Here is a 27640-nt window from a genome sequence, read left to right on the forward strand (position 1 = left end):
AAAGCCACATATCTAATTTTTACAGGTCTAATAAAATCCTTGTCAAAACATATTGGTGTCATAATGGCCTTAATATTATTTAAAAGATAACTCAGATCTCTATCTTAGATTGACCAGTTTCACAAAACACTGAAAAGCGTTCTTTTTATATGGATTTTTAATATTTGGATTGAGACTGAATAGTTGAAATCTAAAAGGTGTTAAACATGTTAACTTAATAACTTCTATAGTGCTCAACAAAGTTGGTCCAGCGCACACACACACGCACACACACAAACACACTTTTGCTTGAGGTGAAAATTCGAGTGAATGTTATCTACTCCTAAAGTGTGTTAGGCCCATTGAGCAAAAATGTGTGTAGAGGAAAAGCATTCATGTTCTCACTATTTGGGCTCTATTTATAAAACAGGGAATCTGACATTCCCCTAAACATTCCCTCCTGAGAATCTTCCAGGTCCATGTGGTTAAATGGTAGTAATTGTTTCCCACCAGAGAATGTTTGAGGGAATGCCAGATTCCCTGTTTTATAAATAGAGCATTATTAGTGCCACCAACACTTTTTGTTGTTTTGTTGTTTTGAACTATTTGTTCATTTTTTCTTGAGATCCTTGGGATACAACAGAAGGTAAGACCCTTATTCGGTATGAAGACCTTCCTTATTAGACAGTTGTCACCGTAATACAGTGGTCGCCAACCTTTCGGACCTCACGGACCACTAAATCCACGGAATTTGTACTGCACATGTGCGGGATGTTGCATGTCACTCAAAGGGGAAGAAACTTCGCCCAGAGTGACGTCATGATGCCAGAATGCCCTGCGCCCCTGCCCCACCATGCTGTTGTCAGTTGGAGTTTTGGTCAAAACAAAATACAATTACAAATTATTCGACTTGTAAAACAGTAAAGCTATTTGCATTTTAATTTTATGTTTAGCATTGTAACTGACATTCCACTTAAATATTTATTATAAGCAGAAATCTTTTTTACTGTGCCATCTCTTAGCTTTTTAAAGATGAATACCTAATATATATTTTTATCGCTCTGAGGAATAAAATAAATGCATTTAAGCACTTCCAGATTTGAGGTACAAACACGAGAGTGCAGCTGCAGATGATTAATATTATGTGTTAACCACAATGGAAAGGGTCTGATCAGCAACGGTGACCATCTCTTTCTGCTATATGCATTTTACATATAGTTCTAAATCTGCCCTGTCAAATAAAATCAATGCTTGTATCAGATAATTTAAATATATAGTAAACAGTTCCTTATATGAAAATACTATATGTAAAAATAAAAAGGAATATTATATTATACTTTACACAGAAACTCAGTGCATGTTACATTGACTTTAAATACACATTATCTTCTCAGTAATTATATAGCAGGCTTCCTGTTTTCAATGTCAGCGATAAGAAATAGTGTAAAGAGGTTGCGGTCTATTTTTAGCATGTTCCTAATACATATGCAACATTGTATTTACACAGTGATGGTACATCTGCTGTTTACTACATTTAGGTGACAAGCAAGTCAAGACAAAGCTTATGGTATCTCTTGCTAATGCTGTATTACTCATGAAGCTTTCTTAAAGACAAAAAATGACAGATGCTGACAATTATTCAGTTCTCTTCTATGCAGCTTTTCCTCTGCAGTGTAGCGTGGATAGCGTGTTCTGCAGAGCAGACCCGCCCCACCCTCCTCCATTCATTCACTAGTGCATGCAATTCCGGTCATTGCCTTTTTTCATAAATGTCTTCCTTAATTTCATTCCAAAAAAAATGACAGCAACAGTATTATTAAAAGAAACTGCATCGGCTCTAAGAAAAGCTTATTTACATGGCATAATACTCAGCTCTATTTTAACACTATTCTGTACTTTATATTAATATTCATGGCTTCAACAGTACAAACCAATCCAATGTCATGTTGACATATCCAATGGGCTTATCCGCAGGTTAATGTTATGCTGCCTCATTTAGCAAAATCATAGATGCATTTGGGAAATCACAGACAGAGAAGCAGGAGGTGAGGAAAAATATGACCTTGCCCCTAACCGGATTACAATTTGCTGTGGACTTGGCACTGGCACTGCAGTGGATTTTAGGCCGGGGTGTTTAGCAAAGCAAACAATTCAAGAGTTAAGTAAGAGGAAAAAATAGACACGGCATCTAAGCAGTGATCTGGAAGCAAACCTGAATTACAAAGCTGCTCTAGCTTGGGCTCCTAAGCACTATCTGTTGGGTTCACAAGTTCAGTACAGTATTATATTTAGTATAATCCTCATAGGACATATTCTCCATTAGAGAAATTACAACAGCAAGAAAAACTATGTATGAAGATGATTATCTACTTGTTTTCATCGGGAAAAGATAAGGTCTACCAAAACCTTAACTCTTCAAATGAGTGTTAGAGATCTCTTGTACTGAGAAATGCTACTTTTGTTAGCAAACATAAAAGAATACCAGTAATTTTAGTACATCTTGCCACATGAATTTTAATTACCTTTGCAGCACAGTGATGTGAATAGAAAACTTGTGTGCTCCTATTTTTATGCCCTTTGTTGGTCAGAAAAAAATGTCATAGATTTTTTTTGTTAAATAAACAGACATATACTAATACTGCTAAACTTGGTCTGGTGGTAAAAGGCTTATGTTCAAAATCTTTGGTCAAGACAGAAATAAGTAATCCTACTGCCAGCACCCACCCCTTCACCTGAAGTATTTTACTTACCTGTTCTCCTGTCCCCTAACCCTATGGGGCAATGGGGCCTTCCGGGGTATCTGTTGTGCAGCTCTCAGTGGCTGCACAGAGTAGATTTCAAATCAGCAAGGAAATGTAAGTTTATGACTTGGGATGAGGAGTTACAGGGGTTGTTTAGATGATAACTAAAAAAAAGAACAGTTAACCTTTAAATTAGGTTTGTGTTACTCCCTCGCAGGCTCTTGACAATGATGATATGATCAATGTGGTCATCCTACTAACAGAGATTATCTCAAATCATAACACTTATGGATAAACTTCAGACAAATATAAAACACTATGGCATGGACAAAGCACAAATTCATTCAAAGACCCTATTACATGCATTTTCGCATTTCTAATGGCTTTCACTATGCATTCATGGAGTGAAAAGTGTGATAGAGGTTGGGTAGACTGTCTTTCATCAGGTGTTAAAAAACAACATGGCGGACACTGATTGTGGACTGATGCTCTTTGCTGCTTTTTCATGTTAGTGACAGCTCTAAAACTTTGGATTCCAGCCAACACCATGCATGGAGAGAGTTTCTCCCAATATGAGAAACTGGCTGCAATACAAAAACTGAGTTCTAACTCTTACTATTCTACCCAAAACAAGAAAAAGTTTTTTTCTTTGTTTACTTGGTTAACTTTAAATGAACCTGAGTGGAGGAAATAAAATTCTTATAACATGTCGGTGGGGATATAGACAGCAATAAGGTCCTAACATTGTTTCTAACTATTCAACAATCTACACAAAAAAAAAAAACGTTTGGCTTTTTGCCCTTCAAGTTCTATATTTTAATGATAGTAATAACCACTGCACAGTACAATTCACAATAATAAAAGGCAGTGATTATGGTCCATCTTTAGGTTTATTTGAACAGAAAGAGTTACACTTCTGTAGATGTGGAGACATGACTCTAAATAGTTTACTTCAGTAAAAATGAGATGACAGCTAAAAAGAACATAATTTTACATACAACTTTGTCCTGCTATATGAGAGATTGTGTTTGTGTAAGAATCAAGGATCAGGGAGAATCAGGCATAGGTAAGATGGCTGGTTGCTGTTAAGGCCTTTGTTTTTTATCATTGTATTTACTGTAACAAGTTTAGACAGTACAGCAGCAGTGGTTTGCACTATTGCCTTGCAGCTCCAACTAACAATTCCAACTGAATGTAGTTTGTATGGTCTGAGTTTAACAAAGACCAGCTTTCATCCAAAACAGGCCCTACATTGGGTGTATATGAATGAAGTAGCATGTGAGGACAAATAATGCAGAATAAAGAGTAATGTTTTCTATAAAGTTCCACAGAAAAAAGTACCAGTGCTATATTAAAACAAATAAAAATAGTTTAATAAATATTAAACGAATGAGAAAACTTTTACACGAATGAGAAAACAGAGCCCTGCTCTACTATTGTTCATTATGTACTTATACTGAGTTTTATAACCGATTTAGTTTTTTGCCTACTCCTTAAACCGGTCTTGTGTCCTTTCCTAATACAAACATAAAACTTTATAGGAAACTCTATTACTTTGTGAATGGCTGATTATTATGTGAATGTCAACTTAGTTTTGCATTTCTATGGAGAAGTATGCAAAACCCACTTGCAGCAGGCCAAATGCAGGTCTAGCAAAGGTCAGCTGATGCCATCCACACAATCACAAAGCCCATCAACACAGACTGTAACCCTAAAGCCATTGTGTGAAAGCAGTGACTGAAACCAAAGGGCACAAGGGTTGTTCTGTTTTAATACTAATTCCTAAGACCTGTGCTGCAAAAGAGATCCCAATGAAACCAGTTACAGAATATAAAACAATTCACCTTCTGCTTTGTAACTGTACATTCAACATTTGACCCAGTGATAGACTTTGTTGCTTACTTTCTTTATTCTAGCTATTTCACCTAGCTAGACTATGATTTACTTTACAGAATTAGAAAATGCATTTTATCGACTTTTATCAACATTTTATCGCTGGCAAAGTGCCACCAGAAGAGAATCGGAACCTTAAAAAGGTTCCCATCCAACACAATGCCGCTGTCGGGCTTCCTTTCAGCTAATTGTATAGACACTTTTACTACAGGTATCTTTTCTAGGTAATTGGTAAACAAACCAAAGTTTCAAGGTGGGTTAATATCTGAAAAGGTATAAATTCAGACTCATTTCACATAACTAACACACCAGGATCTGAATCCTTGGTAAAAGCTACTCTTGGTTCCACCCAATCAGATTTGAAAATCACAGGGTTGAAATCAAAATTCTATGAGCTTGTGTTTAAGCTTTGTGAATTCAGCCTGTAATCAGTGTATTATGACACAGAAGTCTGAATCTTAACCCATTTGCTAATTTTGATTTTTGTACCATCTGCTCAAGAGTGGAGACATTTTAAAGGGTATTACTATGCACATCATCTCAATTACAAACTTTGACTAACCATTACTTACCATCCACATCTAGTATGGACAGAAGTTGTTCTAAATATAAAGCAGCCCTCGTGCCGACACTAAAAGCACATAGTAGTATACTTGTTTACTAAAATGTAGGGAGTGGAGATTGTGGATGCCAACTATAGGCATCCTTCATGTGTTGCAAGGGCAGTATGGTGTCTAAATACAGCTTTGAATGTTGCTGGTAAAAAAAAAAAAAGGGTGCTTCAGTTGTTCTTTGACTCCTATGCCCTAAGTTCATTATGAACAGAGTATATGTTTTGATTTAAATAACGATTCTATCTCTGCAAAGGTTTATATTATCACTATGCACACATAATTATATGGTACTCAGAACTTTTTCCCCTCTAATTTTACATTTCTTTGACATAGCATAGGAATACACAGCTATTCTTCCTAATGCAATGCATAAATAAATGATGACAGACTTTTTAAATGTATTTCAATCCATCCTTATGACAGTCTCTTTACTTTTATAATTGCTGCTATTTGTTTTATTGTACTTCTGTTACTATACTGCAAAATAATCAAATTAAAAAGTCACTGGCTTAACCAGCATCATTATTACCATTAATGTTTTTGTAAGAAGATTCATAATACTTGCATTGAGTTAGCAAGATTATATTGGGCTTTCTCTGCTTGACTATAAATTCTTTCTTATTTAAATGAATTAAATAAACCCTGTAATTACCTAACATGTCTCATTATAAATATTAGGACTACTCCAAACGAACTGTGGAGAGAAACACAATTTAAGATTGTCCACAGAGCCTATAAGGTATTCCGCCCGCCTACTGAGGAACACCTCAATACCCCAACCAGGCAAACTAAATGTTTGAGATGTGTATGCGAAAAGGTGACGCTTAAGCATAACCTGTGGGAATGTACCACAATCCAATTGTTGTGGACCGAGGTCCTATCCTATATTAGGAAAGTAACGAATCTACAGTTGATAATGGAACCTCTTCTATGTGTGTTTGGGAACTGGGATGTACAGGCATGCAAACTGGCTAGGGGGACAAAAGAATGGGTATCCTTGTGTTTACTGGCTTCCCGTAGGGCAATAATGCTACAGTGGATTCAAGCAGATCCACCCCGGTTGAAAATGATAGAATCTTCAATGGATATGTTATACCGTAGGGATCTGTTAGAGGTGGCAAACGCAGATGACAAAGCTGTGACAAAATTTTTTGATAAATGGTATGCTTATATGGAATATTCCCTGGAGCCAGCTGAATTGTGTCAAGTCTATCACCGGTATCGCTATTCCACGTGGCACAATTTACATTTCCTATAAGATTGAGACCCCTATGGGTAGTGTGATAAGCCATTAAAAGGGATCCACTTTATGCCTCGAGTGACAAGATATACTATGACATAGAGATGACATGGAAATAGGAAAAAAAAATAAAGAAATAGGATGCTAGTTTACCGGAACAGAAAAGTTTCCCTTCCTCCCTTCCCATCCCGCGTTTTGGCTGTTTTTATATAGGTTCAATGGTTTATGAACCAGGTTTCCCCTTTTTGTTTGTCTGTTTGTTTTTTTACTTTTGAGTATTGTTTGGCAAAAGGAAAATTTTAGAAAATGGAGGACACAGTCAGACATGACGTGATTCTGTTAATCTGTTTAATTCTTATACAACAAGGAATGGGCACTCAAAATGTTATACGTATATATATGATTTTTATATATATGATTTTTGTATACTGCTGATGTTTTTTTTTTTTTACGACCCGAACTTTGTAACACTAATCTTGAGCCTGTTATTGCTTGTTCTTTTTTTACTCTGGCTTTGTACTGTTCAGATGATTCTTTTGGTTATTACTTTGTACATTGTCTTTTCTGTGTCTATAAATAAAGTTTATAAAAAATAAATATTAGGTCTGTGAGGAGTTTAGTTAAACAGAACACAACTTTGTGTTAGGCTTTGATTGAATTAACAATGAGTTGAAATATATCAAAACATACATAAAATTAGATTTTGAGGATAAAAATTAGTATCAAAGGGGTTCACTGCGTGATTCTTTTACATATGATTCAATTTCCAAAACTATGTAAAACCACCTATAGGGAAAAATTACCAAGAATAAATAATTTCCTGGTCAAGATATCCTTGATATAGAAAGCAACATGAGAACATGTGTGTAATCTAATTTATTCTAAACATTTGTGCAAATTATATACACATTGATTAATACAGTTAGAACTAAACATTTATTTTTGTGTACCATAAGTGACAATTTGTGCAATGGCCTGAAGATGCCTTTTAGCAGCAACCAAAACTGACAGTCATGGGAAACTAAAGTAATAAAAAACTTAATTTGTGAAAAAAAATAATCTTTATTGAACATATGTACGGAATAAATGTACCTCTTTCTTGAGTCATTTTCTACCAGCTGTGAAAGATTGAAAACTCTACTTGGCAACACCAGCAGCATGATACCCATTACATTTTTTGATTTTTGTAAGGTGGCATTCTAACCACCACTGTTAGGGGCCTAGGGACTAAATGTCAGGAGCTGAAACTAGAGGAAGGGTTTTATAAGAGGAGGTTGTCACCAAATAAGCAAATGTTGTTATTTAGTGTATATAAAATTGAATTGTTTTAATTAGAAAAGAAATATGATACCATAACATAAATGTATAGATCCTGTCAGTTCTAATGAAAGAAGTGTTTCTTCCTGCTGAATTAAAGATGTTAAGAAGTATTTTATTCCCATACACACTCTTAATCACATCAGAAGTCCTGTTAACACATGTCAAGAATCTAATAAATGTGTAGTGGTGAAAACCACGGGTAATTAATTATATTTATACAAGGCCGTCATTTACAAGAATATGGCTTTCTGATCATTTCCTTAAGGTTTGAGATCTATATGTTCAATTACTTTATGCTGTTCTTATGTCTCTTTATTACCCAGAGGCTAACATGGACCTATGAAGTAACATAAATATATCTGGCAGCTGACCTGGTTCTGTTTCTCTCAATTAGGAAAGTCTTTGTTTAGATAAAAGGGAGAAAAAACATCAGGATGTATATGTTTCATTGATACTGTAGCCCTTAAAATTGTGCTTGGGTTTTCATACTACCTTGTAAGATTTTAATGTATAAATTGCAATTGTCGTAAATTAATACATTAAATACATGATTTACTTAACCTTAAAAACTGTAAAATGCTGATAATTTGTGGTAACCAATCAACAATCATCTATTACTGTTAGGACACCAAATGTATAAAATGCACATATTAGTATTAGGTTGCACATCAGTGTTCTTTTTACCTAAAAGGTCACTTGGGGGACATTTTTTAACAGATATCTATCTAAAAAATACCGCCATGGTAATACAGCGATTATTAAGTGTGACCAGGGGTGTAGAATCTACACTACAGTGTCCAATGGAGTTCTCTTTGCTAAACAAATCAGACTATGTGATTGGATGACAGCCCAGTCACATGACTTTGTAAAGTGTTTGGGTTTATATTTTCTTCTTTCTGCTCTTTAATTCTGAAGTCTAACTCACACATCACTGTGCTCTTTAATATGCATTGTATATATTTCTAAAGCACTGATATTGCCATTTTATGGATTCCAAATGGTAGAGATGGGAACTATCATGTTATTTTAGGAAGATTTTCAAATCAATTTTTTTTTCAGTGTAAAGTTTATTGGAAATCTACTGATTGCTAAAATGTCAGCAGAATGGTAAATGCTGTAGCCAATCAACATTTGGACTGTAGACAAGCTGCTCACCAGACAGGTGTATGTATAGTTATAATAGTGAGCACTTTGAATGCTTAGCATATGTTTATTTAAAAATCAAACTGACTGGATGATAGTTTCCAGTTCTCTCCATACTTAGAGATGGGCAGAGGTAGTGTTGTAAAGCTGATCACAATTTAACAGAAAAAATAAACAAATAAATAAGCTACCACAGTTTAACAAAAGAAAGGTGCTTTTGGTATATCTCTCTGGTCCCTTGCTAAAGTAAAGGGGGAATGATGCATGCTTTTACATAATTTTTTGTACCTTTCCTCCTACCCAAAAGCTTTTTTTTTTGCTTCCTAATGCTCCTAAAGTTTAGAAAGGTCCTCTACTTATGTACAGTGCAGGACCTGGACCTTATGTACAGTGCAGGATTATACGAGATGAAAAGGAAATCTACGACTGTCGGAATGAAGCAAAGCAGCTTCTTGGGGTGAAATATAAGCTTTATTACTCCTTTTTACTCCACCCTAGAATAAAGATTGTTACATTTTTACAATGCATGTAATTGTGCTACTGAAAGGTTAGTTTGTATGGGTGCCTGGAGTAGGGCTTTAGGGTATAGAATAGTGTAGTAAGAAAAATGAGATGCTACACAACTAGTATGCACTCTAATGTGATAGACCTACAGTATATATAATCCCATCAACAAATTGAAACTCTGCTCCCTGTGTTAGGGACTATCAGGTTATCCAAGTAGCAATACCCAATCCAAGCTGCATACTTGATGATACTCCCACATGTGACAGCACAGGAGCAAAATAAGTGGTCACTCAAGCTTTGTGAGGCAGAAGGCATGGTACATGTTCCCTATATTCAAATGTTCTGTGATTTTGACTTGAGGGATTTGAGTGGCTCCATGTGAAGTTTAGGGGTCAGAAAGAAGAAAATAAATGTTTGGGTTGTAATGTTTAGGATAGAACTGCTTTTTCTTTTTACTTTTTTATTTTAGAGTAAATAATAGTTATCTACAATGCACTCCTGAGAATTTGTATTTTGTTTGTATCCAAAATACCTATGTATAACTATACATTGAGCAAGAAGGCTTGCATTGCATCACCATCTATATCCATCATCTGCTGCTGACTTTAAGTGATATTAAGTGCAGACTAACAGCACAGCATTTACAACACTTGCAGAAGTTCAAATATCTGTGCATATTGAAGGTATGTGGCATTCAGTCAATATGTAGGGGCCATGCCAAGAGTAGCAAAGTGTATCATTCTTATAAGATGTATGAATGATGTATGAACATTCTCATTTCTCATGCTGCCAAACTATTTCTTTGAGATAAGCAAATGCATATGCATATGCAATTTTATCACAAATATGACTGTGTGGAATTGCACAACAAACTAATTATATTTCATGAGAGTAATCTCTTTTATCTTAGCTGAGGCTTTAAGTGTACTTAAGATACCCAGTAGACTTCAAATTTTACCATCAATCTATTTGTTTTTATGACTTCTTGAAAAGTTGCCTGTTAAGTCAGTTGTATTTTGAGTTTTCAAGGACAAGCAAAAATATTCATTTAGGTGACATACTATTTAAACAGGTAGGTTGATTTTGTGTGATTATTATTAAGGTTATAATAATTAATTGTTCTCCTAGCTGATCTGAATGTTCTTAAGCTTTCATCATGCAATTATTTTACTAAAAACTAATGGAAGTATGTAATCTTGAAGGTAGAATGTTGTCAACTTTTGGGGGTTAATTTCTTTATTTATAAAATAGGTAAAAAGCAAATTCACTCATCATTTACTCAAACATTTTGCCAACTGTCAGTTGCACATTTTTGTACATATTAAAATGCTGGAAACTACTTCCCCCCTCCTCCCATTGCAATGCAGTCAGGTTCTAATGTCCGTTGTCCCTTCTCAACCTATGTAGTTTTCTTGGTGGAACAGTGGACTGTGTACTTACTGTCCATACAGTAATCTACACCTATAACCAAAGCAGAAAATGGAAGAAGTTTGCCTGTCTCCTGTACATTTTGGTTCTAGCTGGATTGATGCAGAGAGGACAAAACTTAAACCGTACCTATACTAAAAATTTTCACTTTAAAAAAAAAAGGGTGCAACTCCGCCCCTTAATGAATCGAAGTGCAAAGCCTCCTGGGATGCCTGCGTCAGGCATCCCAGAAGGCCCTTTGGCGCTCCTTCCACGCATGCCCGAGCATCTCGGGCATGCGCAGAAGGAGTCTTTTTGCTCAAAGAGAAAAATTTGCTGATCTCACTGCGCATGCTGATCTCACGCATGCGCAGTGAGATTGGCAAATTTTTTTTCATCCTACGTCAACCTATCTCGCGCCTGGGTCGGGTGATGTAGGATGAGGAACCCAGAAGAGAAGATGGGGGCACCTGGTGCGCTGGCTCTGGGACGGTTGCCAGGACAACACAAGACCAGATGCCGGTCTCCCCCAGAGTGATGTTCTGCCCTGCGGGATTGAAGTTGAGTGTGTTTTTGTTTTGTTTTTTGTGTTATAGTGTGTGAGTATAGTTCCTCTTTAAGCTATCAAGTTAACTGGTATAAGCGCATGATAAAGTCTTTATTATGTGAAAAAGTAAACTAATCATATGATTCACAACAATCATACCAAAATGCTGACATCTTGTGTTCTGTTAATCCCAAATTATTTGTCTGTGGGTCAAAGAAGCTGGAGGACCTTTACTTCCCACTGAGGCTTCCTAATTAGAGTTTAGACAGCATGACATATGGCAGCACTGAACTTTTTTCATAGGGTAGGCAGAGCTTATCCTTGAATCAAGCAAATGTAGTAGCATTGTCCTAAAATACAGATACTGTCTTAAAAGCCAGGGTGTCAAACTCAAGAGCAGGGGTGTCAAACTCAAACACACAAAGGGCCAAAAGCAAAAACTTAGACCAAGTCGGGGGGGGCCAAACCCGAAATCCACAGAAAAAATTGAAGTTTCTCTTGCACACCAGATATAAAACCTTCTCACACAGAAACAAAGAGGTCCCGCCCAACACTGAATCTGGAACAAGCCCACAACAGAGAAAGGGGTCTAATCATTTTTTTTTAAATTTCAAACTCAAAAATGTTTTTTAAAATCAAAATGATCTTTCAACAATAAAAATGCTTAACATATATACATCCCAAAGTGACTGAAGTTAATAAGACATTGAATGGCAGAACATTGCACTACAAGACAGTGTGACAGACTATAGTGACAGGAATGCTACAGCTCACCTGTCATAGGAGAATGATGTGCTGCACAAGAAAAATAACTGCTAACCAGCACTGCTCACCTCAGACTGCCCTCCTCCTGCCCTCTCTGCCTCCCTCCCCACTCCCCATTGTTACACGGAGCCTTCTCACACACAAAGACATCCCCAGCATCCATATAGACGAGCAGCACGGCTGGACTCAAGTTGCCTTTGCAATCGCTTGTGATGTGCAAAAGGGGGGCGGGGAGGAGCAGAGATCTCTCACTTGTCACATAGACGTGACTGATGTCGAAACTACAATTTCCGGCATTACTTGCAACGATGGAACAGAACAACAATGCGGGGCCACGCAGGGATGCGGGAATCGTAATAGCGACATCACTCGCTGCAATAAATAGTAGCAGGGGGGCCAGATGCATTTCACCTTCGGAATTCCCTGAGGGGCCAAAAAAAGAACCTTGCGCGCCAGATTAGGCCAGTTTGACACCCCTGGCCCAGATAAAACTAGCTAATGCTACATAAAAATATTTGTAGTCACTACAAGGTAAATGCACTGTAGCATAAATGCTAATGTTGTTATGGTCAACTTACTGCAAAAAATAAAGTTTTTGGGTATTATGGTGCAGAAGGTGTTAGGCATTGTCTTCTCCTGCATTGTTCTCCTTAGTTCTTTCTCATTCTCATTTTCATAAGGTAAAATTAGACAAGGAAAAAAAAACAAGTTGCACTAATATGACTTAGCGAACAGTAGTCAGAAGATGGACTGACTACACAGCTCAAAGTGGTAATTAGGCGGGTAAGAGTTATTGCAGAAGAGATATCACCAGTCACTTTCTGCAATAACCACTGTCCTGAATCACCAGGATGAATCATCAGTTCAAAATAGGACCTTAGTTCTCCCTTAAAGAGATTAAGACTCAATTTCAATAACAATCCTCTGTTTGCATTTGAAAAATTTTCAGCATGTTATTTACCTATAAAAATACTCCCTTGTACAGACATGCAAAAGCAGACTGCTACTGGGTGCCACCATCTTGGATGTGATTTTAGCAGCCATTGCGATTAGGATAGCTGGACCAGCTGAGTAATTAGACACTCCCAGAGGAGAAAGGGGGATAGCATGCAAGGAAGAGGTTGTGCTTCCTGAGGCATAGTGTGATTTAATAATGAGGAAAAAAATGCAGCACACCATCTTACAAATAAACTGATTTTCCTCTGCATTTTTTAATTGAGAACAGGATCCCCTCAAATATATTTTCATAGTTAGTGCTATGCAGTTAGTTCCTTTCTTTTAAAACTCATTTTGAAATGGTAACTTATGAAAACACAGCAATAAATCAAAGGTAGGTGTCTTGTTGTCCAAGGCAAACGACAAGGGTCTGCATGGGAGGAGGTGAGTGGTCAGAGCAGGGTCATCTTCAAAACCAGTGGCCAACCCATTTGTAAGTTACCCATTCTAACAAAACTATGCTGCTTGGAAACATAGAGGGTAAAGAAGCAAGAAATCAAAGGTGAAACAAGAAAGAATAATTAAAGTAAGATGCAGCAGAGAATGAAGAACTATAAAAAAAAGATACAAATGTTAAATGCATGAGGAGAACAGGAAGGCGGGTGCTTGGCTTGTAGGTTTAACACTGACTTCATGTATTTTTAATCATATTATTTTAACTGAAGTCAGCAGCAGACTAGACAGCTCTCAGCTCAGGCTAAGAGAATTTCTCTCACATGGCTTCTTATGGAAAACACCGTCAGGAAACGTAATAAGGTTAGGAATAAATATAGGCAAGTGGGTGTGATCAAGAATATATCAGTTTTTATAGTCTCTTAGTTAAAATGACTTGACTAGCATTTAATTAAAACATGCCAAATTCACTCCTAATATGCAAATGTAATGAAGCACTGTTACTCAAATACATCATGTATGCCATGTAATAATGCTGTCAAGGTAAGAGACATGAATGTGAACAAAACAATGAGAGTTATTTGTTTGGATAAATCAGAAAAGCAAAGATTGGAGCAGGTAATGAACATAGAGACAATAAACTTATCATTATAAAGACATTGTTTATTTTGATGCAACCAAGAAAAAGGGAACACATTTAAGCAAATATTCTTTTTTATCTACATTATCCTTCTCTAAATCTGCTGGTAATTTAGAATGCACTGCTACATCTTATGTAATATTTTTTTTACTTCACTATCTAATACTAATCTATTATTAGGTTAGGGCTGTGCTGTTAAAGACTAAACCACTGGGGAGATTTCCCCTTTGTTTCAGTCACACTGTTTAAGAGACAACAGGACAAGAAAAAGGAGGGAACATGCGTCACCAGGAGAGCAAACATTTTCTCACTTTTCACAAAATGAATAACATTGTTTGTCTTGAGTTGGGTTTTAAAAGAATTTTAACAGTGGAAGATGTGCCAAAAAAGTAAAGCAGAGCATCAAGGACAAACCAGTACCAGGTACCTCTGCAGCTGCTCTTTGCCAATAACCAGCTTACAATGCAATGTTTCACAGTATGTATGTGTGTGGAGGCAGACAAAGGGTTTTGCTTCCCCATGTTAGAGATATTGCCCTGATGACAGCACAGGATCCAGGTATTGCCATGCTCCACCTGTTGTGTTTTGTGATATGTTGGTGTCTGCATTCAGTAGCTGCCTGTATGTGTCTTCCTACACCCCTGGAGTCTGTTTCATTTCCTATCTGGTCCTGCCTACTAAAAGTATTCATAACTATTGTTTCCCCAATTTGACTTCTCAGTTTCAGCTCACACTGAAATGTGGCATGTTCTTAGCCCTGTTTTACAAAGCTTTGCACATTTTTAATACTGACAATATTCAGAATATTTAGCCTTCTATTCTGTAGACCTTGTATATAGTTTTACCTTGCATCATGGTGATTGTTGTTAAATTTTTATTTACCACTATCATGGATGGTGTTTTATTTGCTTATATCTATGTCTATATTTTCCCAGTCAGGTTAACAGTCTGAGCAACATTCATGAACATGACTGATATACAGAAGCTGAGTTCTGTGATCTCTACCTCCTCTTTGAATAAAGGACATCTTAACTGAATTAAAATAATTAAAATATCAAAATAAACAGCTTGGCAGTTTTTAACAGAAAATGGTGGGCCTGTTATTTACTGAGGTATACAGAAAATACTGGTTTTCAATAAAGTAAATGAAATGGTAAAAATCAGAAGAATCTTACCTGGTGTTGCACTGGAAACTGTTGGCCACTGTTGTTCGAGTCCTACTGCTGCGCCACGTAAGACTGCTGCTCCTTCCATATGTACGGCACTAAGGAAAACAAATAAGTCAGTTTATTGGGTATTACACTTTTGGTTTGAATGCACACAAATGTACAAGAGTTTAAAGTCAGTGAAAAAAGTGATGATGTGCAAAGGGCAGTAAAACATTCATTCGTTGAAACCAGTTGCGATATATTTCCAAAAAACCGGGATTGCTGCTCTGTGGATACTACACATAATGTTGTATGGACATCATGTCTGACACCACCCCAGAGGGAGTTTGTATTGTCTGTAATTGACATATTCTACTATTATCAGGCATAATATATCTTGACTTTTGTTTTATTTTTATTCCTTTTCTTATAATATGCAGTACTTATATTTATATTCTGTAACTATATTCTATTCTCATGTTATAAAACTTAAAACATGATAAAAATTTACATTTAAAAAAAAATTAGTCGTAATTTTTAAATTAGATCAGTGAGAACAGTTTGTGATTTTCATAGCGTGTGCACAAAGTTGTGAATTTATAAACATAAATTATTCTACTTGAATGTAAAAGAAGATGATAAATAGTTACCTTTTCAGGAGAAGGTACTGTAGATGCCTGAGTATGTGTAAACTAGGTTTAGGACATGCACATTAATGTGAATTTTGTTGAACACTGCAACTTAGATAAAAAAAAGAATAGGCTCTCCTGAAAACCAGATGTGTTAGTAAGGTGCACTGGGGTATCATTCACAAAGAATGGCACCTTGGGACTTCATTGGACATAATGCTTGTTGCTGCATGTTGTATTGCTGCACGCTGCATCACTCTATTACAGATTTCTAAACACTGTTGGTATCCAACATTTCTGGCTATTAAACACCTGGTCCCCGAACATTTGCTGTCATTCCACCCATTAGCCTTTACATCATTAGTTTCTATAGTAATGTAGGAATCAATAGGAGAAAACAAAGTGTCCAGCAGTGGCAGACTAATAGTGCATTTTCACCCCCAGAATGTTACATAGTTATGATCCCTCAGAGCTTTACTGAAATAGTGTTGCTGTATAGTGGGTAAAAGACATGGTGGCCCAAGACTTGGCTTCGACAATGTGGGCAATGACACAAGTCACACAATCAAAGTAGTGAAGTTGTGGTAAGAGAACACAGATGGAAGAGTGTACCTTGCTGGAAAAGTGAGCAAAGGCACAACATTTCTTTAAGCTCATACAGTTTTCACTTTATGTCCCATTACTATATTATCCCACTTACTTTCATAGATTCAATCACTAGGAACTCACCTGGGTATCCTTGTCTGTCTATCCTTGATTATCAAGTAAATAAAAGTATTCTTACATTACGGGTTACATTACATTACATTACAGGGAGTTTACATTAAGGGTTAATTTATACTTTCTTTTGGGTAATGCAGGAGTAGTTGACTGCCATTACTAAGTGAGATGCATTTATACCACAATATTACTAATTATGAACTGACATGACTATGAAGGAATACCAGTGGGACAGTGAGTCTCAATTATTGCTGTTATCCAAGAAAACAGTAAATGTATTTGGTTTAAAGAGATCAGAAAGTAAACACATTCTCCTCTATGAAGTGAAGAGGAAATGTTTAACTGACTTTCTAAAAGATTTTCTCATTTAAGACAAGTGTAAGACTAGTGGATAAAATCACACGTTAGGTGGATCATCTATCATTCAATGAACCATATTACATTTATATAATGGTCCAGGATATTTATATTTCAATACTTTTATTAAGTTTTCTGTTTTTACATGGAAATAAAGAAAGAGAGCAAAAAATGAAACAAAAAAAAGGGGGAACATAAAACCTCAACAATTGTGTACAAATTAAATCAGTCAACAATAATAACAGAGCAATAGCGAACAACATGGTTGAGGAAACATAAGACATATCAATATGTTAATAGTCATATTATCCTCCTGAACAGCGTACTGGACCTGAATCTAAATCAGTACATCTAAAAAAACAACAGTGACAAAATAAACACAACAGGACAAGACAAGAAAAAAACAGACAAAACAAACAGGCAAGGGGAGGGCGGGGGGGGGCAACCTGTTTCTAAATTAAAGCTACAGTTATCTGAAGTGGTGGATTTAAATCGTATCCAAGGGTCCCAGATCCTGTCAAATTTCTCCAATGAATTTTGGAGAACATGTGTCAGTCTGTCATTACCCTAAATCCAATCCATCTAGGCGAGGAAAGGGCCCAGAACAATCGTGTTGAATTGCAAGCAGGATCAGTTTCAGGAGTTTCACTGAAAACTTAGAAGCCTCCAAATCACAATTGCTGAATAGAGCAGCCTCTGGGGAGCTCTGAACAACCCTCTCCAGGACCCTGGAGATAATATTAAATATTTCTTTCCAAAAATTCTGGGCGATCGGGCATGCCCACCACAAATGTAGCATTGTACCCCTAACATCACAACCACGAAACCATAAAGGAGAGAGAGTCTATCCAGTACTAGATACCACCTTAATAACACTTTATAGTTCGCCTCAACTAGAGCGGAATTGAGCGAAATTTTGGAAAGCAAGTAGACCATCTCACTCCATTTGTCCCTGGGTAAGGAAATACCCAAATCATCCTCTCATGAACACATGTATTTCAGTTTTTGTGAGAAAGTCATCAAAAACCCTTTGTCAATCCACCATTTAAAACGCTCTAGATCTCTGCCAGGAGAAAACTCTGGGTTATTCCAAAGGGGAGTGAGGGGAGTGGGGTCTGAGCAGAGCTCTGGATGTAAGCGGTGTTTATCCCAGATCTGGAGAGAATGACATAATGGAGGGCACCTTTTGTATTGTCTGAGTTTCTTAGGAGTCCTCATCAGAGATTCAATACCACCCAATACAATAGCTGACACTTCTATATCCACCCATTGTGGCCTAAGCCCTCGTATTGTGGATTGTGAAAATTGTGAGATTTGGGCAGCCATGTAATAGTGACTTAAGAGAGGAACCCCCAATCCCCCTTGAGTGTGGGGGTCAGCATTGTTTTCCTCTGGATCCTGCTCCGCTTGCCCTTCCAAATAAAATGCATAATTTTGCTTTGGAGGGATAAAAAAAACGAAGATGGCCCTAGTATAGGAAGGGTGCGAAACAAATATAAAATCCGTGGTCGTAGCTGCTATCTGGTCTAACCAGGATGGAGGGGCAGAAGACCAGTTTTTAAATTCGAGTCAAACTTTTTAAGTAAAGGAGTATAGTTAGCCTGATATAGGGACTGATAAACTTGAGTTAGTTGTATTCCCAGATACTGTAATGAATAATCCTCCCAACAAAGATCAAAATTATGTCTAACCAAAGAAAGTTGACGTTCAAGTATGTTAATAGCTGGGGATTTGGAACAATTTTAATGTAGGCCAGAAGGAGCTGCAAAGATATCCAAAATTCTAAAAAGGTTGAGCAGGGTGACATGAGGGGATGATATATACATGAGGATATCGTCAGCAAATAGAGCACATTTATGCCCTCTCCCACCTCACCACACCCCCTTGATATTCTGATGTTCTCGAATTGCTATCGCCAAAAGTTCAATAGCAAGAGCGCATAAAAGGAGGGACAGCCTTACCTCATACCTCTTTTAATATTATTATTAGAGGAGAGGAAGCCTCCTAGGGAATTATTTGCTATTGGTGTATGAAATATTGCTTGTAAAAGAAAAATAAAAAAATTACCAAATCCCATCACCAATAACACCTGGAACAAGCATGACCAAGATACACTATCAAATGCTTTCTGAAGGTCAATAGCTAGTAACATGGCTTCTCTCTTTTATCCACCATCCCAATTAGAGTGTAACAGCGATATCAAATCTATGGTGCGTCTAGTCTGATCAGGGGCCTGCCTGTACATCATGAATCCCACCTGGTCCGGATGGATATAGGCTCCCAAAAAGGAACTAAGACAGATCAAAAGAATTTTAGTCATCAATTTAAGGTTGCAGTTTATTAATGAGATTGTCTATAATTGGATATATCCAAGGCATCTTTACCCGGTTTGGGGATGACACTAATAAAGGCCCAGTTTGCTCCCAGAGGAAGCGGGTTACCCTCTCGTAAATAGTTGTAATACTCAAGCAGATGTGGAATTAAGAGAGAACAAAAAGTTTTGTAATATACATAGGAAAATCCACTCAGACCAGGGGTGCTACTAGATTTTAAGCGCTTGAGCGCCTTAAGAGCTTCCTCACTAGTGAAAGGTTTCTCCAAAATCTTTACATGTTTTGTTTTAGGCTTGGGCATATTAATTCCTCTAAAAAACCTATCCATTGCACCCCGGGACGCATTTTGCTGTTTACCATGGAGAGAAAATTATACAATTCTTCAAAAGCTGCAAGAACTTTTTTGGGGTTCTGAGTGAGCTTACCGTCCTTCAATTTAATTTTTGGAAGTGCAAACATTTTGGGTCCAGGGCTCAACTTATTGACTAACAGTCTCCCGGGTTTCTCTCCCCATGTATAAAGTTTGTGGGCTGCCCACTGTAAAGGTTTCTCAGCTTAGGTGGTAAGCAACAAATTGAGTTTGGTGCATAAAGATTCAATCTGAGGAAGGAGATCCAGATACAATAATTGTAAAGTAGCCCAAAATCATTTTCTCTATATCTGTTTGTGTCAGTGGGTTCAGTAAGAGGCTCTTATTAGGTCCCTTATTAGGTTGGAGACCCTTCAGCCGCAAAACCACAGGGTCATGATCTGACCAGGGTACTGCCAAAATTCGGGCTTTAAAGGCCATGGGAATCTTTAATTGTTTTGCATGGGCTTTTTGGCTCCTTTGTTAAGTATAATGAAGCATTAGTTGAGCCTAATAGACTTGTTTTTCAACTGGATGTGTTCTGGACTGGATCAGTTTCCCAAACTTAAAACAGTTTTCCTGCACCAGCATTTGCAGAAAAATGTGCAATAGCAGTTAATTATAATAATTCACAAAGAAGAGGACCACACAATACACTGTAAGCCAGAGCTGCTTTCTATTATGCATGATGCCTTTATTAAATAAAACCGCCTCATACGCCACACAGTAAGCCAAGCAGTGAACAAACCCATACTCAAAACTCCAACTTAACCAACCTGATCAAAAGTATTGATGAAATAATTCAAAAACAACCTTTCAAAAATCTTCAAACCCATATATTATATTTTTGCCACAAATATTTGTTAAACAAGTAGGGAAACATTTATTTACCAATAACTGTATCTAAACATGACCCCCAATTCACCAAGCAATACCCAATCTTGAGAAACCCAACCTGTTTTGGTACCTAAACATTGGGGTTGTTGTAAGATTTTTACTGCTAAATAAAAAAAACTTTAGGTAACCAGTTTTACTTTTTAAACGGACTTGGTCAGTGATTAAGGCCCTCTCTGGTACATTAATGGATTAGTGAAATGGTGAAAATGTGTATCTTAAACTAAAGTGAATTTACCAAAATCTGCACCTATGGGCTTGATTTACTAAATGAGTTGCACAGAAGGAGCAGCCCGAATCGTACAGGGATACGCGACGTATCCCGCTGCAACAGTAAAGTCAGAAAACAAGGCTTCCCCCTTTTTTTAAATTTAAAAAAAAGGTATTTAAAGAAAAAAAAAACATAATTTTACTTTACATAAAAGGGTTACCTACCCTTTAATATAAAGTAAAAATGTTGGTGATAGGTCCGCATTAACATATTAACCCCTCCCAAACTCCTACCCCCAGAAATAAGTAAACTGTTTCCAGCTTTAATCTAAAACAAGGGAATTATAAAGGAATCAGTTGGTGATACCCCTTGCCTTTCTGTCATTTTCATTTGGGCTATATTATGATAGTATTCCATGCAAATATAGAAAATAAATTCAATTAAAATATACAATTTACCTAATGAGAAAGTATAAAAAATGTACTTGTATGTCAAGTGGTTTTAATCCAAAACAGGTAGATTTCCCTTCACTGTCTGTCCCAATGACACAGAGGGGAAAAGAATATCTGTTCAAAAGGAGGGACTGTCCCCTTTTAAACACCCGTTCCCCCAGTTCCATTTCTAAGATTTGGCAGAATCTCCCTATAGGAGACATCTCTAAAGTGAATACAGTAAAAACAGTAAAGTAAAACAACCAATATTATGAATCAAAGATTTGCCATTACCTCCTGAACCTGAAATAAATATGCTAAAAAAGACCTCTAATCACTAATTTAAGTAAACCTCATTCTTTTTAAAAACACTTTAACAGTAGTATCCACATTTTGTTAAAGCAACATATGCCTGCAAAGGGTCATTTTGATTTTAGCCATATACCGTTTTTTTTTAATTTAAAATTGTGTGGTTTAGTGTTTCTCTGTATTAGTGATGTAAATTTAAAATATAAAATGAAATATGTACTCACCCCTGCATTGCAGCTTTTAGTGATGCAGAATAACGCCAGTCTGGGTTAGGATGTTTTGGCTGAAGAAGCAAATGAGAACAAATGTTTAGTTCCAGTCATAAATTCTTTAATTTATGCAATCAATGTCAACATAAAGGATCAAACATTTGCACTGTGTTTGCCAATTAAAAATAGAAATAACTTTACAATGAAAATCAGTAATAAATTTACCTTTCAGCAAACTTTGAAGTTTCAAAGTGATTTAGAAAAAAATGTTTTTTGTTAAAAAATAAAAAGGATTTTTGGATGACATAAACAGCATTTTAAATGATTTTGTAATCAAGATATTTTTATTCAAAAATCGAAAAATATAAAAATGACAATTGGACCCTCAATATGAGGAAATCTTTATTAGATTGTGGCCCAAAAGTAAAGAGTCAGCATGTAAGGTTGGAGACTCTATAAAATAAGCCATTTCAAATATGGCTTTTAAAGGCATCATGCAACAATGGAACATTGCAACTAAATAAAAAATGGATTCGCTGCTTAACAAACCTGGAGTTCTTCTGCACCACTGTTGCCAACTTGTGTAATAAAACATTTCCAACAAACAACCTTTTATGTGTAAGTAAATAATTGATAACTGTACAATGTAAGCGCAGATTTGAGGTTTTGCTAAGTAAACAGATGTTTTTCTCCTAAAATCTGCTGTCTTTTTGTTACCGTTTTTAAGGAAAGTTGTATTTACAGCAACTTGAAAAGTCCATAGCCTGATCTATTCAAAAGGACTATCATTTTTACTGAAACATGGCCTTGGTTTCAGAACACTTCAACCCTTACTCTACCCCAGATGAAGCCTAATACTGCAGCCCAAACAGGCATACATTATACTCATTACACTCATACAACAGGTGTCAATGGTCTACTAAAATTGGTATAAACACTAGGAGGGGTCTATTTAAAATGAAAATCACTATTTCATCTTTTCATTGTTATAAGTATTACAAATTAACTTCGGTAAGCTCTCCCAAATGAACACTTAAAATATGAAGACCAAAGACCAAAACACTGGTAGAAATATCCAAACTAAACACAAATGTGGTGAAGCACAACAACACTAATTGTGACCCAACAAGCTGAAACAGAAGTATTTTAATATTTGGGCTATCAATATACTACTAGGCTTTAAAAAATGTAACACACTGCATGGTGAAAATGTGCAAATCATAGCATCACATGACAACCAATTATCATCATCCTTTACTAATCTGACTGCATTTAACTGAAACATGCATGTGCACTTTGCATAAAGTTACATTATTAAACTAAATGTATATAAAAGTTCATTGTATGGGAAAAATTACCATAAAATGTTGTTAGATTTTTCACACTGAGCATGTACAGGACAGATACTTAAATTTCTGGTTTAGTTTTGGTGATCTGAAAGTACTGACTCTAAAACCAACTGCATCAACTAATAAAAATAAAAAAAAATATTTTACATCAAAAAAATTTTGTTAGTCTAAAAAGCAAAAAGCAAAAAAAAACAAAACATAATTCCACAATTATTTTTCCAGCCAGTTTTTGGTAATTAGTACGAAAATCCAGAAAAAGTAATATATTGCGGCTTACCAATTCTCAGATATAGTTAGTTAGTTGGTTTTGACAACAACTGCACATTTTGAGCATCTGTTATACTTTTTCCATGGTTTTCTAAGTTTTGATTTGCATCAGCTTGCATTAGCTTTATATGCTTTTACTAAACTAACATTGAAAATAAGTCTCTGGAATCAGAATTATTTAGCCCAATGTAAGCTTTATACACATGAGAGCCTACACTCCAGTGCATGTGTATGATTCTTTCTCTACAGGCTCTAACTGCATGGAGATATCAAAAATAGATGTAACTAGGTGGATAATGTCTCTATCAATTTGCTGACTATACACTGTACTTCACTACACTGCCACTTCTATGTCTTTTACTCTATTACCCTTTGCTCCAAAAGTTTTAGCAGAGAAAAAAATACATGCAGACTCTAACAGCTGTAAATAAGGTAAAACAGTGTTCTGTTCTTCCGAAGGAACAGAACAGCTGAATAAAAGCCTGAGTATGAATTCAAGATTATGCCTCAAAATGCCATAATCTCAGTTTTTTGGGGGGTTTAACTGGTAGATGGCACTGTGAGTTTGTTACACACATCACCTGAAGACACAGCGCCATCTATTGGTAGCCAACAGTAGTTTCGTGTAATGTAAGTCCCCAGTCACCAACAACTCCTATTACATAATTATAGTCTCTGGCCATCTCCTCTGCCATGTCTGCAGCCACTAAGCATCTTCTGTTCCATTTCAACAGTCTTCGAAAGCTTTCCATAGCATAACATTTACTGAATATCATATAGCGCTCCCCAGGGGCTGGAAATTAGGCATCCTATAACAACAATGGCCACCACTGTTCTGTTGCTCTACATTCTACATTGCTGACACGTGTCTGTGCATAAAGTCTTGGAGTTTTTTTACTCCAGGGACAGGGACATGTACATCAGATCTCTAAGTTTTGGGTTTTGTTAGACGTGGAGAGCAAAGAGATTTTGAGGGAATTAGTGCAACAGCATCCCCAGAGGGTGTTGGAAGGGGAAACATGGCAGTATTAGAGGGAATAAAAGGAAGAGATAGGGAGGGAAATTGAAAGGAAAAAGAATGAATTGAAAATACCCTTGCAATTTAGGGAACCAAAAGCACATGGTTTTTGAAATTACACAGAGTGTCTGATATCAAAATGTGTTTAATATGTTTAAGTGGTTAATAGTACAGAAAAATATATCTCAGAGCCACAGTTTACAGGGTAAAGTTTATTCATGATATGTTTGGCTAAGACTCTAGTGGTTTTAAAATATATAGGGTAAAAGGAAAAACACTTTATTACTAGTTTATCAAGAGATTTCCAAGACAAAAAAAAGGCCCCCAGCAACACACTGGATCAGCCTAAAACATCAATGCTACAACAGGATTAAAGCTGAATCTGAATACAGAAAAATCTTTATAAAAACATATGTTTAAGTAATTTAAGGAATTGTGTTCTGTTTTGAATAAAGTATACTTCTAACAACGGACCCTTCTATTTTTTCCTTGTTTATCCCTGAAAAAGGTAAACTTTGCTTGGTTGCTTGCTTCATATAGTCCTGTATCTGTGTTCTAAGTTGCTCTTTTATTACACAATATATAAAAAGGCCATTATTGATATAGTGTATGTAGGAGTAGAAAACTTCTTTTCTAAGGCATGCATATTAAAAATAGACAGGAGCAATGAGTAATCTTGGTAATTGTATTTTAATTTTGGATAATACGGTTTTTCAAAGAAAAAAGTCATATTATGGTTGACTGCAGCTTGGATCTGCTTTAGCGTGTTAGCCAGTTATAGTAATTACAGATAAAAAGCAAATTAGATGTTACTCTTGTCTTGTTTTATTTTTTTCTTCTGCCTGGCCAAAACAAGTCTTAAATTCAGGGCTGTGGAGTCGGAGACAATTTTGGCCACCTGGAGTCGGAGTCGATAAAAATGTACTGACTCTGACTGCTGATAAAAGTTAAAATGTCCTATTTCACAAACAAAAGTCATAATTAAGTAATTTCCTGATGTATTATTGTAATCTAGATTATGTACATTACCAAAAGTGTTTTCATTTTATTTCAGATATAATGTGTTTAACAAGTTCATTTGAGTGTAAACAAGTGTAATAATGTAGGTGTAGGTGAGTGCTATGGCCTGATGTGTGTTCAGGTGTCCTGTCTGCACTCTCCATATATGCTCCTATCCAGGGCTGAACTTTAACATCATTTTGCACACCACCCAATACTAGAAAGTTAGTTAAGTAACCCCCCTGGCCCCAGAGCCTCCCACTGCCCTGTCTTCAGCAGAACATCAGTAAGCAAAAATAAAGACAGCATCGTCTGCTCAAATTCCTCTGTCTTCTAAAAGAGCTTAGAAGAACTTGGAGGAATATTCAACTTTTTGGATTCAACTGTATATGTTCATCTTTATTTTAAAACTGCATGGCTGCTTGTGCGTACGATGATGGAAGGCTGTGTGCATGTTTCTGGATAAAACTACAGGGTTATGTGTATCTTTGTGTGTATGGTGCAGGAATATATGGATGTTTGTGAATAGTGCATATTTTGTGCATGTTTTTCTGTATAGGACAAATTATGTCTAAGTTTAGTGCAGGGCTATACTTAATTGTGTGTATAGTGCCATGTTGAATGCATATATGTTTGCAATAGTGCAGGACTATGTGTATGTTTGTATTTAATTAAAAGAATATGCTAGTTAGTATAACATATTTTATATTTAAATTTTAGTGAAAAAGTCTGTCAACAAGCATGATAAGGTCTGCTGTTTATGAGCACTTTACATTATCAAGTGATGGGAAACATTACGTGAGCCAATGTATTCTTGAAGAAGATGGTGAAAAAAATGTGATGCATAAATTAGCAGTTTCAGTGGGTCTAACAAAAATGCACCTACAAGAACATCAAATTTGAAAAGACACTTGCAGCCTTTTCATCCTTAAGTGTTAGAAGTTGTGAATGAGAAAGATATCAATGAAAATATTCCATCTACTTCTGGGATAAAAACCTTTTTCAGAAATCTACTGGAGACCAAACACCACTAAGAAGAACCTTTATATCTGACAAAGTTACCATAACAATGACACCAGAAAAATTAAAAAACCACAATATTGAAATAGTAGTAAAGAATAGTGTACCACTATCCTTCTTTTCACAGCCAGCATTTTTAGGCCTAAATGGAGAAATGTCTAAAAAACTTGTTGTTTCTCTGGAAAGAGAAAGTATAAGGAAACTTGTTTGATTGAAGAGGCCAAATGTAAAAAAGAAGAACTAGGAAAAGTCCTGAAGGGACATTTTGTCTTCATAAAAATTGATGCATACACACATCACAGAGTCAAATATTTTGCTATCAATGTTAGATTTGTTGATGAAATTAATAAAACAATAACGCGAACCTTGGGAGTAAAGGACACCCAGACACATCACACCAGTGACATCTTCAGAAGTTAGTGGAGGATGTTCTAGAAGATTTTGAAATTAAAAAGGAACAGATTCTATGTATTGTGACAGATAATGCTTCTAATATGTTGAGTACAATTCAGAAAATGAATAAAGTAGATGAAGAAAGTGACAGACAGATATTAGAGGAAGACAATTCTGCAAGTATTGGAGAAAGTAAAAGCGAAGCGAATAGTGACATTTTGGATAACATTGTTAAAGAAGCATCTAAGCGTACTGCTATTCAACATATGCATTGTGCTGTTCATACTCTGCAACTTGCAATAAGAGATGGATTGAAAGATTGTCATGCAGCTAATCCAATTTGCAAATTGAGGCATGTAACTGTTGCAGCCAGGGCCCCTAAAACAGATGCCATTTTGAAAAGACGTGCAGGAAAAGAAGCCATTTTGGATCAAACAACAGGCTGGGGAAGCACTTATTTGATGGTAAAGCATTTGCTTGAACTAAAAGACATTCTTGAAGAACTGGACAATGAAAATGTTTTATTAACTGAAAGCCAATGGACACAAATAAAAGTTGTGGAAAATCTACTTTTTAACCATTTTACTGTCACCAAGAGTTTACAATCTAAAGATTTAACACCTGGTAAATATTTCTTGAAATGGAGGAGCTTGATATAATGCCTGAACAAAAGTGGAGGGTTAATAGCTGATGGCATTGTATCTTCAATGAAGAAAAGAGAGAATCTCTTACTGGATAATCAAATCTTGTTAGCTGCTATTTATGTTGATCCAGTGACCTGAATTTTGTTGAGCGATGAACAGACTGATACTGCAAAAG

At 36.2% G+C, this 27640-nt stretch overlaps 1 protein-coding gene across 6 annotated transcripts in view; it reads right to left on the reverse strand.

Moving 5' to 3' along the window:
- The window catches only part of LOC140323517 (protocadherin alpha-C2-like), a 182380-nt gene that overhangs the window by 4599 nt on the left and 150141 nt on the right, over nucleotides 1-27640 (reverse strand). For all 6 annotated transcript variants that reach the window (XM_072400674.1, XM_072400673.1, XM_072400676.1 and 3 more), the window contains exons 2-3: nucleotides 21791-21849; nucleotides 15361-15449 (exon numbers count right to left, since the gene is read on the reverse strand). In XM_072400674.1, coding sequence (XP_072256775.1) covers nucleotides 15361-15449; nucleotides 21791-21849 — 148 coding nt within the window. The remainder of the gene's footprint in view (nucleotides 1-15360; nucleotides 15450-21790; nucleotides 21850-27640) is intronic.

This window comes from Pyxicephalus adspersus, chromosome 2 (assembly GCF_032062135.1).
Source record: "Pyxicephalus adspersus chromosome 2, UCB_Pads_2.0, whole genome shotgun sequence".
In the NCBI taxonomy this organism is placed as follows: Eukaryota; Metazoa; Chordata; class Amphibia; order Anura; family Pyxicephalidae; genus Pyxicephalus; species Pyxicephalus adspersus.